This window comes from Xiphias gladius, chromosome 21 (assembly GCF_016859285.1).
Source record: "Xiphias gladius isolate SHS-SW01 ecotype Sanya breed wild chromosome 21, ASM1685928v1, whole genome shotgun sequence".
In the NCBI taxonomy this organism is placed as follows: domain Eukaryota; kingdom Metazoa; phylum Chordata; class Actinopteri; order Istiophoriformes; family Xiphiidae; genus Xiphias; species Xiphias gladius.
Window position 1 is genome coordinate 29937045 of NC_053420.1, and position 12669 is coordinate 29949713.

A 12669-nucleotide genomic window follows, 5' to 3' on the forward strand; every position below is an offset into this window, starting at 1 on the left:
CAACTATTGGCTACAATTATAAAGAGTACGGTCTAGACCTGCTTTATATGAAAAATGCCCTGAGAAAACCTCTGTTATGATTTGGCGCTATATAAATAAAATTGCATTGAACTGAATTGTTTTTCATAAAAACAGCGTCCTTACAGTCACTTCTGATGCTAATAATATAACTGCTGCTTTTCAAGAAAGTTCTTTGTTTTTTTTTCAGGCTCTAGTCTAAAGCGGGGGCTTTTACTGCTGCACCACTGTTATATATTAATTAAATTCAATATCATTTTTTGAAATGTTTTGCAATGGGACTCAAAAATAAGTGCTAGGAAGTCTAACAATTGGAAGCGCAATATACAACAGTTTTCACAAAAGAAAACTGCTTTTAAAGAGAATGGGTCACCTGAAAGAAGATTAAAAATCATTGCCGTACACAACCAGTCTGGACTTAGATTAATTCTGTGTATGTAATTCTAAGTATGTGATCAAAACAATCTGCGTACTGTCCATCATCTCTCATGTAGACAACAGTGACTGGGTAGTTTTCCATAAGAGCCAATACCATCTTGATACATCAACTACTTTTCCTACCTGTGAATGCTTGAAGATGTCCTTAGCTATGGCTTCCAGGTCAGTGATGTCTGGGATATCACGGACGTAGTCGGCCGCAGCCTTGATTACAACATCACAGGGTGGGAGCACAAGCTGGTGGGCACGCACCTGAGGAACGACAAAACACTGAGGTCACAACAGGTCAGCCAATCATATTTCAGTTACAATTGGGGTTGTCATTACAAAAGTTGCAGATCCTCTGCTTTTTTGTCCAGCCTTTTATATCATCCAATAACCTTGGGGATTCTGGTGTTGTTCAACCAGAGATTACAAATAGCCTGTCCGTACATTTGGTTTTCATACAATAGGTACTTTTCCAACTTAAATTCCCGTTTAAACTCTGCATACAGATCACAGGCTGATAGACTTTTGAGCTCACTGTGCCACTTTCGAATAAACTGATCATTTAATCGCTGCAGTTAGTTTCAACCAACTGATGTTGTTCCTTTTTTGTTTGAACTACAGGTAAGACAGACCACAGTCACCTTGTAACTGCTTAATCTGTAAGACCCATGATGGCACACAAATTAAGCAAATAGTTGTACATTATCCTGCTTAGTTGAGTTTATTTACCTTCTAGCAGGTACCTTCCATTAAAACATAAAATTAACAGGCTGACAACCCTTCTAAACCGTTGATAACTAAAGCAAATAACAATGATGATAGAATTTCACCCTGTCCGACTCCCACTAAACCAAAAAACTTTGGTTGCTTGAAGATGTCCTCAGCTATGGCTTAAAACCAAAAAAAACAGCTATGGCTTAAACCAAAAACTTTGGTTTAGTACCATTAATACAAACAAGATTTGATATTTCTGTACATATTTATTATTACCTCCAAGATTTCACCCTTAATACCTGCTTATAGCAGTTTATGCCGTGGTGCATCTCGCCAAACTGCATAAAATGCTTTACTGTAGTCAATAAATGAACAATAAACACTTTTCTTTTTAAAACAATACAAATCAATGTTTCAATAGGAGCATGTGATGGATGGTGTAGTAGCTCTTTCTAAATCCTGCTTGATTTTCCCATTTTGAATTATCCTTGCAGAACTTACATAACCTTGCATTTAATACATTCATAAAACAGTTTGCCCATACAACTCAACACTAAGATACATCTGTAATTGCTACAATTCTTATCACTTTTCTTTCTTGTAGATTGACAGGTTTAACCAAGCACCGATCTTCAGGAAAAACACCACAGTCAAGAATCTTGTTAAACAAAGAAATATATTGGGGCATAAAAATAAAAGCAGTGCTTTTAATGTACTCATTCAAAACTTGAACTAGTCCAGCAGCTTTTCCAGATTTCAATTTTAGAACGACCTATGAATTTCTTGATCAATAATCCTCTTATTTCAAATGCTAGTCTCTAACATTTTGCTAGTGTCATTCACTTTAAATTACTCATTCATCGTTCCATCCCAGTGAGACAGATTTTAATATGCTCATAAAAGCCTGTAAGTGGAATTGGACTGTATTGATTATTCTTTTCCACGGCCCTTCAACCTCTTCCAAGCTTTAAGTCCTCCAAACTAATGGTCATTTGTTCACTAAATTTCTTCTTAACTCTTTACATGTTACACAGACCATATTTCTAAATGTAATGCATTTTCTTAGCTTTTAAATAGTCTCGTATTTTCTGTCTACATTCGTTATTAAACCACACTATGTTTTTTACAAGGTATCATGGTTTATTTTTTTTTCTGTATTTCTACTTTTTCAACTTTTTGGAGAATGTAATGTCCACATTCCCTAACATAGTACTGCATGCTTCCTTGTATACTTAATCCACTGGCATTTTTTCAAAGTTGTGCATCAACTTATCTGCTTTATCCCATTGTATGTTTCCTATAAACTTCTCTCTTTTCTTTATCCCATTTACCAGTTTGTCTCAATTTTTCATTATCTGTGCCTACGTGGTTAAACTGATCTGTTGCTAAACTATCAACCCAATAACAATCCCACCCGGGGTTTACATCCAAAAACACCAACAATACGTCAGACAACAAAGGATCAAACTCATGTACATAGAAATGCTTTGCCTTTTTTAAAAACAAAACACGTCCTCATCATATAATCAATCACACTGTTATAAACTAAAGTTCCCTTCGCAACACATCTTCAGTCACAACATCTACCATCAAATATACAGAGTGAAAGATTTCTGGACATTTCTAACAATGCATTACCATAAGTGCCAACATCTCCATGTATATCAAACCATTTTCTCTTTAGGGGAATATCAAACATTTCTTGTGCATCCCCTGGTGCATAAGTTTTCTCCAGAGTTTTCATCTAGGTTTATATTCTGATAATCTATCAAAACAACAAAATCTCTTTTACTGTTTGCATTCATATTGCCACATATGAAAAAATATGGATTTTCAATACCAATATCAGGAATAATCTGTATTAGTTCATCAAACATACCAACAGGCGCATTAGATGTATATCATATTTCAGAAGATGCCTGTTTATTTTTAGACATATGCACACAGTGGCATGAAAAAGTCTGGGCACCCCTGGTCAAAATTTCTGTTACTGTGATAGTTGTGTGCTAAGAGTAGACGGTGATCTCAAGGCATAAAGTTAAAGATGAAACATTCCTTTTTTAAAATTTTAAGCAAGATTAGTGTATTATTTTTGTTTTGTACAATTTTAGTGTGAAAAACGAAAGGAGCACCATAAAAAAGTTTGGGCACCCCAAGTGATTTGAGATATCATAACTTTTACCAAGGTCTCATATCTTAATTAGCTTGTTAGGGCTATGGCTTGTTCACAGTCATCATTAGGAAAGGCCAGATGATGCAAATTTAAAAGCTTTTTACACACTGACTCCCCAAACCCACCAATCAACAACTACGGTCTCCTGCACGCAGCTGCCTGAAAATTAAAATAACTGATGCCCACAAAGCAGGAGAGGGCTATGAGAAGATAGCAAAGCGTTTTCAGATAATCGTTTCCTCAGTTTGTCATTTAATTAAGAAATTGCAGTTTACAGGAATGATGGAGGTCAAGTTTAGGTCTAAAAGGCCAAGAAAACATTCAGAGAGAACTTCTCAAGGGTTACTAGAAAGGCAAATTAAAACCCCCGTTTGACTGCAAAAGACCCTCAGGAAGATTTAGCAGACTTTGGAGTGGTGGTGCACTGTTCTAATTTTGACCTGGGATACTCAAAACTTTGTCATGCAACTGTATGTCACTACCTATTATTTTTTTCATACTGATTTGTAATATCGTTTCTTCACTGGAATTATCACTCCAGCTGAACAGCAGTTTGTAAGTTTAACCCATCATTTAAAAATTCTGGGGTATCTGTATCATCCATTTTACTCTCATTAAAGCACAGTACATCATGTATTACATATTTCAATAAAGTCAGGGATCTCTATACCACTTCTTATTCCACACACACAGAGTAAAGATCCATTATCCAAGTTGATCTGCATCCCTGCTACTGGATGAAAATTGGGCCTCTGTCTGTACTCCATGTCTGTCCTAGATGTCAATCTCAAAGGATTTACAATCCATGACGTCATATCCAGTCATAATCAAGTCATTGGGAGATTTGATGGTGAAATACTGACCATCCTTCTTGCATACAACTTTGCAGTCTGTGATGAACGTGTTGGCATTTCTCAATACCATACTTGAAGAGCCTGTATTTCAGGGTTTTAAGACCCTTACTGATGAAGATATTCTTACAGGATGCATCATTATTTATTCCTCATCAGCTCCACTTTGTTCTTTCTGCTCACATATCTTGACTATTATAGGTCGGATCTTGCCCTGCTTCCTTCCGCCACCCAGACGGTGCACTATGGCGATATCGTTTTCCTTAGTGCTTGTGTTTGCAGCCGCGGCAAGTTTACGCACCTTCTCCAGACGTTGATCCTCAGTCTCTTCACCAGTCTGTTCCTCTTCAGTCTTGCTGATACAGGTATTTTCTTTCCAACTGTATTGCTCCAGTTCACATTCCTTATACCTGCTTTCCAAGATGATAAGGTGACTGTCCACAGATGCTGTAAGGTGTTTCTACACCAATGTAACTATTGGCAACAACACTCCTTTAATAGTGATCAGAATGATTTTGGTGAGATCTTCAGTACCAAAATTAGCCAGAATTTGACATCAGTGTGTACAGGAAGGTCATGTTGCTGTTTAAAATGGTGTTTTGCCTGGAGTTTGGCATATCATAAATACTTTCCAGTGCAGTTCTGTGTTAAAAAAAAATGGCCAAACCTGTGATTCGCATGTTCATGCTGGTTTAACCATGTGAAAATGTGTCACAGCTCTGATCAACATAATAATAACATTAAATCCACTTATTTAAATGGTTGTGCTCAAGTAAGTTATGCCTTTTGTTTTAACCATGCATCTGAAACATTAGATTGTTTCATCTACTTACCAACCTACCAATCTATCTACATCCCCCATTCCCCAGCCTTCATCGGTCAGGCTTTTGACGGATGGGTCTAAATATTGCAATACCCATGAGCCTCAGCCACCATTGCCATGGAGACGAAGCCAGTCAGAGTTATGAATCAGAGTGCTAGTGAATGAAAAATGCTTCAATGTAGCAGTTGAGAAGAAAACACATTGCAATGGTTACTGAATTAATCCAAAATTGATCCAGAATCCAAAAGTTTATTCATTTAAGATGCAGATTGTATCATCAGTTTTCTCATTACCATAATCTGTAGCTTTCACCCGCCATTTGCTGCGTATAGGCAGAAATTGCTGAAATGCACCTTGGAAGTCTAAATTAATATCTCTCCTGAAGTTTTTATGGAAACAGGGTTTTACTTTCCACCTTTTAATCAAAGAATCAGATATTTTCTACAATTTTTAATCTTTATACTAATGAATCAACTGGGAGAGTTTCATGTCAATCTAAACCGTAAAAGTGCTCCAACTCTGCTTTTACCTAATACTGTCTATTTAGCTCTTTTACCCCAGGCACTTTACAATTCTGCCTCACATTCAACCTTTAACACAGACAATGACACAAGATGGCAGCAAGCTACCATGCAATGTACTAGTCTAACCATCAGGAGCAACTTGGGATTCAGTGTCTTGCCCAAGGACACTTCAACATGTGGACAGGGGGAGCAGGAGCATGAAACGCCAACCCTGTGATTAGCAAGCAAGCTTTACCTCCTGACCCACAGCCATTTAGCTGTGTTCACGGAATGCAAACATAACTTTCTTCTTTTACAAGAAACTCCATAGAGCACCTTTAAAGTCACAGTGAAAGTAAAGTTAGCATGTCTTTATCTTTAGTAACACAACATATGTGTGAGGTTTAAATCAAATTTTCAGATTTAATCGGGTCAGGCAAAAGTGGGCGCGGCTTAGCGAATATAGCCTGATGCAGAGCCCTACCTCACTTGCATTCTTAAATCAGGAGGAAGAGGATAAAGGTAGAGAATAATAAATTAGAGCACAATCATGCTCTTTTAGAAATGAGTTGTCTAAAACATTATAATGTTCTACTGGTAGAAAAATAGAGGGCTGCTTTGTAATATTCAAAAGTTATTGCTTTTGCTTATATGATTGTCATATAACAAGAAATAACTAAACATTATTAGAACTTGTAAAATGTATGGTTTATTTCAATGTGTCTTCATATGTTCTGGCAAAATTTCTGCCAGTGAGTCACAATGTCAACTGAATTGTGTTTCTTTTTCTCTGTAGCCCTTTTGTTACTTCCAGGCTCTCTTTTTACTTTCCCAATATTATTGGGTCTCCTAATCAAAGCTACACTTGCTGTTTGGTTGGATAAATGACCAAGAAAAAACAACAATAAATTAATTGCATTAGCTCTTACCCACTAAGAGAGATTGAAAAGTAATTAACTGTCCCAGTGATAGCAACTTCAGAACCAGACAGATTGTACAGAGCGGAGAACCTTGAAATGATCTCTTATAAGTGTAATACTTGCATTAGTTTGAACACAGCTTCATGACAACATTTCAAAGTAGTAACATAAAGTATAGTGCAGTTTTGATATCTGTAGTGTCCTAAAAAATTATTTTTTCCTTGTTGATGAGATTTTTATATTCCAGGTTAGATGCTGGCAACCAACAAAGTGAGAAATACATGGTGTAAATATGCGTTAACTTCAGTCCTATTATTACCTTTATCATCAGTTGTGCTACCACTACATTTTCAAAGTCCTTTGGTTACTTAGTTTATAAATTCATGTCATTTACAAGTTATTATGAATATATAAGACCTGAAGATTTTGAGAAAATGATTTCGTTTTTATTTTTTACTTTCCCTGTTTACAAAACTGATTGGGTGGCACTGATAGAAGCAAACAGAAGAGTAAACAAACAGCATTAGAAACCAGTCAAGACCTTTGAGTGGTCAGTGTTTGTGTTCTGGTGAGTGTCATCAGCAGTGGAATGTAATGTGTTGATTTGCACATGTGAACCAGATGGCTTTCTGTTTAATCACAGCTACTCAATCAAAAAATAAGAGCTTAACTATTTACACACTGTGCCCTAAAACTGTCTGGCACTGATGTCATGCAACTTTTTGACTCAACCATTCATCAATCCAATATCGTATTTCTCTAAGATGTACTGGCCATTAAAAATTAGCCAAACCACTACGTCTAGCTTGGTGGCAGCTGGTGGTTAAGCTCACAGCCTTCTCCTCATTTACATCTTTAGAATTCAGTGGCACTAAAATTCAGTCTCTCATTCCAGAAAGATCCATGAACAGTTTCACATCAATCTGTTGTCCAACTAGCAATTTTTTCAAAAGATTTTTAGCCGTCAATTATCAAGCAGTGATGTTCTCAACCATGTTTTAAACTGGATGACAGCTAAAGATATTTGCATTACTATGGACCTCCCTTTCACTAAAATAGCAATGTACAAGCCTGTCCAACTCTAGTCAGTGTTCAAAGCTCAGAAGGAATTCATAAAAAAAAACTTAATATAGTTAGGTCCATAAGTGTTTGGACAGTGACACAATTTTTGTAATGTTGCCTGTGTTCACCACTACAATGGATTTGAAACAAAGCCATCAAGATCTGATTGAAGTATAGACTTTCAGTTTTAATTCAAGGGATTTAACAAAAATATTGCATTAACTGTTTTGGAATTATAACCATTTTCATACATAGTCCCTCATTTTTAGAGGCTCAAAAGTAATTGGACATTTGTAAATTGATCAGTTTATGGCCAGGTGTGGCTGCACTTCAATCACATCTTGATGGCTTCATTTCAAAGCCATGGTGGTGGTGTACAGAGGCGAAATTACAAATATTGTGTCATTGTTCAAATAACTATGGACCTAACTGCATGTACTAAAGTTCAGTGAATTAGCGGTGAAAGCAATTACATTTTAATGCCCAAACAACACTTCTTAATTGATGTAATCATCATCAGGCTGTTTTGGATTAAATCAGGTTTTTACTATGTCTTGCAGGCCTTGAAAAGCTATTTTGTCAAACATCTTCTTACTATGAAGAATGGGGTCCTACATGAATACACAAGTTTCTCCCACTGTTAAAACAGTTTTGGTTATTTTACAGGAGATATTTTTGTATTTGTGTTTTTCTCTGTGTTCATTCTCACCTGTTTGAAGTAGGTGGGGCTCAGTTGGAACTGTTCATGTAAATCCATGCACAAATCAGGATTTAGTAATACATTAATCAAAATGTGATGACTTTGGGTGCAGCGCTTGCCCCATGTCAACAAATCCCAAGAAAAGACCAAAACCAACAATGAATTGATCCCATAAGAAGTGTTTTCTGTGCGCATCCAAGCCTAATATATCTTATGCCTCTTTGCCATAGAGCTCCACTGTTTTCCAAAAACTATTTAAAACACATCAGTGAGCCACACTGTTGCACTAGGTGGCATGTTCCTTCATTAACATGAACAAACACACTGTATTGTTGGTATTTTGACTAAATCCCACATACACCGTCCTGCTGCCAGAAATACTCACTAGAGCACCAAATGCATATTAATTAGCAGCTGAAAACAGTCCCCAACAAATGCAGTTTCCTCCTGTTTAAGTAACATTTGTTGAAAATTACAGTGACCAGCTGTAGTCTGTGATCAGCAGTAAAAAATGGGTTGGGGTCGAGAGCCACAAACAGAATAGGGAAGAGTTATCCTTACTATCCTAATGTGCAATACTGCCTTAGTATTGCAATACTATCCATGTATTGCACATCCAAAAAGTTGGGGAACTCACAAGAGAGAGATTAAAATAGATAAAATTGAAGCAGCAGAGGCCTAGATATCCTGACTTTAAGTCCCTAGTATGTCTCAACATCCAAAATCCCTAAATCCCACGTTTCCCATTATGAAACTCAATAGCATTTTGTGGGGTTGTGTTCTCAGAGTTTACAAAGCTCTGCCATAGCCATAAAAGACATTATAGAACTACTTTCAGAGTTGTATAATTTATGACAAGTTTCCTTATGTGCAGAAACTCAATTGAGTACCCCATAAAAAACTAGAATATGCGCTCTGTAGCGCACAGACCTCCGCCAAGGCCAGTGTCAAAGAACATACACCAGACTTCAAGGGAAAATTTTAAATTCATAGCAAATGATCCAGATATGTCCCAAAATGTAATAGGTTCTTCCCTGGCCCATGCCCCCACCCTCCCTTTGCAAAATCCTGTTGACAGATAAACAAACCAACAGACAGACAGACATGGCTGATAACATAACTTCCTTGGTGGAGGTAACTATTTTTTACTTTATGTTGAGAAAGTGAATGACAGTGGTGATTTTCTGATAACTTACTTGATACAGCAGGATCAAGTACTTACTGTAGCTCCACTGCAGGAACAATGCCCTAACCCATAACAACAATATAACACAGTATGTGCTGAACCACCATCAGTCATTCATTAACAAGATTCATGACACCCTATTATAACAATGGATTAACAGTCCAGTGATTGTAAGAATATAAACAAAAAACTGTTTACCTTCAAAGATGCTAATGGATGCTCTGGACCAAGTAAGCTCCAGTGAAAGGCAGCCAAGTCTTCATCAGGCAGTATGTGATTTCCTATAAAATACATTAAAGCATAGTTGTGATAGTCACTCTCATCTGAACTATAAGTTCCATTTGTGTCCAGTAGAGTCATGCCAACCTAAAAGTGATGCGAAAATGACAAAACGATTTGGGTTGAGATCAAGCTGCCGTGCCACTTCATGCATCAGGTACTGGCTGGTGGTGAGGCTTTTGCCGTTGCGGCTCAGTTTGAGGGCATGTGCGCTGAAGTAGTATGGGATGTTGCACAGAGCGTAGTCAGAGTCATAGGCCACCAGGCCGTGGAAGCCATTCTCCCTGCATAAGGCTATCACTTCCAGGTGGTGGTCCTCGATGCTCTGGACAACCTGAGGAGTAGCCAAGACAACAATTAGGCTTTAGATGGGATGGCCTCAAAATAAATCTTTTACACAGACATGGTGTGTTAGGCACTAGACTAAATGCTTTAGTAACAGGATTACAAACCAGGTGCAGATTTTAAGGAGCTGTTCTTAGTGTGTAAGCCCTACACAGCTGAGTTATTCAAAGATAAAGAGACAAATAATTGGCTACATATTTAAAATACACAGGGTATGTGTCAAAAGAACTGATCTCAAAATGGTCTCATTATATGAACACTGACACCATTAAATAGAGCCCACCATATTACACAGCTCACTGCACTGTCATAATATCTGGTTCAAATTTCTATTAGGAATGCACCAATCCAACTTTTTCTCTCCTCTCCACAGAATCTGCTGATCCTGATGTGACTCCCAAATTCACAATCTATGTGGTGTGGGACTGCCCTAATAGCCCACCCTAACCTAATGGATTTAACTGACGAGAGAAACACAGACTATAAATGATATTGACACATTAACTGTATTTAATGTGGATTCGCCCATACCCATTTGTGGATCGGGCATCTGCCAAACACCCAATCCACTTAATAAGGTCAGTATCAACTCCAGTACCAATACAGCAGATCGAAGCATCCCTGGCTTGTGCATGCAAATTGTGAAAAAAAAATGTAAACAAAACACTGCCCTGTAAACCAGTTCAAATATGTGATAACAGCTCCGCGGGGTGTTGCGTACTATAAAAAAAGACCAAATGCAAAATGAGATGCATCTTTTCTGTTTTTGCATCATTGAGTACTATAGATGTTCAGCTGAAATATGTATAAATTTCTGCCTTTGCGGTATTACAGCATATGTAATATTTGAGGCCGCAATGAAAAATTACTGTCTTTGTCGATTTTTCTTAAGCAATCATTTTGGTCCGTAAAATGTCACAAAACGCACATCACAATTTCTCAGAGCTAAAGGTTATGTCTCGCTTTGTCTGACCAACAGTTCAAAACCTGGGAAAAGGTCAATATCACATTTGACAGAATGTAAGCATTTTTTTTTTTTTGGTATCTTTGTTTTTTGTTTTTTTTTTTTTAAAACTACATGATTAATCTATTATCCAAATAGTTACTAATGAATTTTCTGTCAATCGCCAAATCAAGTCAACTCTAGTATTATTGTGCGTATATTCCAAAGTGACTGGCTTCTGCTTTCAGCTTCTCTTTCTGGCCCTCTAGGACCCTCAGTTCGGTGAGTCAGTTGTTTTAGCCCTGCTTGGTCTAGGCAAACATCTGGCCTTTTATTAAATGATCAAACCCCATTACAGTGTTGATCACATGCATTCATACTCTGATTTAAGGTCACAAAATCAGAATGGGTTAAGTATTAAAAAAGCAGGCCACTGACACAAGTGCTAACACTGAGAGGCACACTGATTAACTTGGCGGAGTGTGGAAACAGCTTTTGTCATGGGTGAAGTTGGCAGTGATGACATGGTGGGCAGGCTAGCAGGCTAACCACAGAGCCTGCAAATGTCTGCCGGCGGTAGTCCAGAGTGGCTTTGCTCAAAAGAGGCATTGCCAGGCCGAGTAGTCACTCACTCCGACGCGGAACCTGAGGAGCGCCAGTCGGATGCAGTGGGCCATGCACACGGGAGGAAGGAACCAGACTTTGGGTGGAGGGGTGCCCTTATTCTGGACGTGGCTGATGATCTGCTGGGCGGTCTGCCTCTCGTTCACCTGCCGTTTGACCCACTCGTGAAGTCGGCCTTTCTCCAGGGCGCCATTGAAGCACACCAGGAGCTCAATGTTGCCGTTGAAGCAGGCCTTGGAGAGAGCAGCCAGGTAGCCGAGCATATGGTTCCACTGGCCCCCGCTGACCCAGTCGGTGTAGAAGCCTCCGTAGAGCCGGTGGAGGCAGTTCTCGGCGTCCACCAGCAGTCTAAGCGGACTCTGAGGGGGTCTCTGCCGGCCACCTCCAACCATACTCCCCCGGGCCAGCTTCTGGAGCTCCACCGGCACCACAGCGCTGGGGCAATGCTTTTCAATATAGTCTTGGAAACCTTGAACACCCATGTTGAGCTTCTGTTAGAAAAGACGGAGACTTAAAAGTTTACTGTAAAAACGCGAAATATCAGAGGAAATTAAACCGGTGGAGGTTGCAGTGCGCCTCTGCCCCTGAGAGTGACTGACAACCGGTTGGTAGCTGTGGATATTGCAGCAGTTGTTTTCGAAAGAAAATGAAATAAGGCTGCTATTTAGGCATCGTCAGTTTTTGGTCAGTTGTTTTTGGTTCATGGCTGTTAGCTGCCATGTGTCGGTTCACGGAGCCATGTCTGAGGTTGTGAATCTGTCTGGAGTGAGAGGGAGCGAGAGGGGAGCACATGATGAAATGACGCAGAGCCACGTCCAAAGGCACACGAAGGAAGCGAAAGAGTTCCCTGACGCCTACTTCTGCGTTCGCTTAGTTTCACGCAGTTAAAGCCAAGATCCCGGCGTCGAGTCAAGGTTCTTAAGAGACATTACTTTAATTATCTTAAAAAAAAACACAAAAAAAACACATTATGTCATTAGTAACAGTGGATGTGTACTAAATAGTAACTGTGTGATGTTCTGCAATGGTCTATACAACTGAATATTGCACACAACTTTAGCTAACAAAAGACTATATGACTATGTATCCTTTAGCAAGGACA

At 38.6% G+C, this 12669-nt stretch overlaps 1 protein-coding gene across 3 annotated transcripts in view; it reads right to left on the reverse strand.

Annotated features, from left to right (window-relative positions):
* The window catches only part of LOC120807330 (constitutive coactivator of PPAR-gamma-like protein 1), a 33025-nt gene extending 20643 nt beyond the window's left edge, over positions 1-12382 (reverse strand). For all 3 annotated transcript variants that reach the window (XM_040159151.1, XM_040159150.1, XM_040159152.1), the window contains exons 1-4: positions 11576-12382; positions 9743-9989; positions 9575-9657; positions 580-708 (exon numbers count right to left, since the gene is read on the reverse strand). In XM_040159151.1, coding sequence (XP_040015085.1) covers positions 580-708; positions 9575-9657; positions 9743-9989; positions 11576-12049 — 933 coding nt within the window. In that variant the 5' untranslated portion in view covers positions 12050-12382. The remainder of the gene's footprint in view (positions 1-579; positions 709-9574; positions 9658-9742; positions 9990-11575) is intronic.
* Positions 12383-12669: the final 287 nt, after the last annotated feature.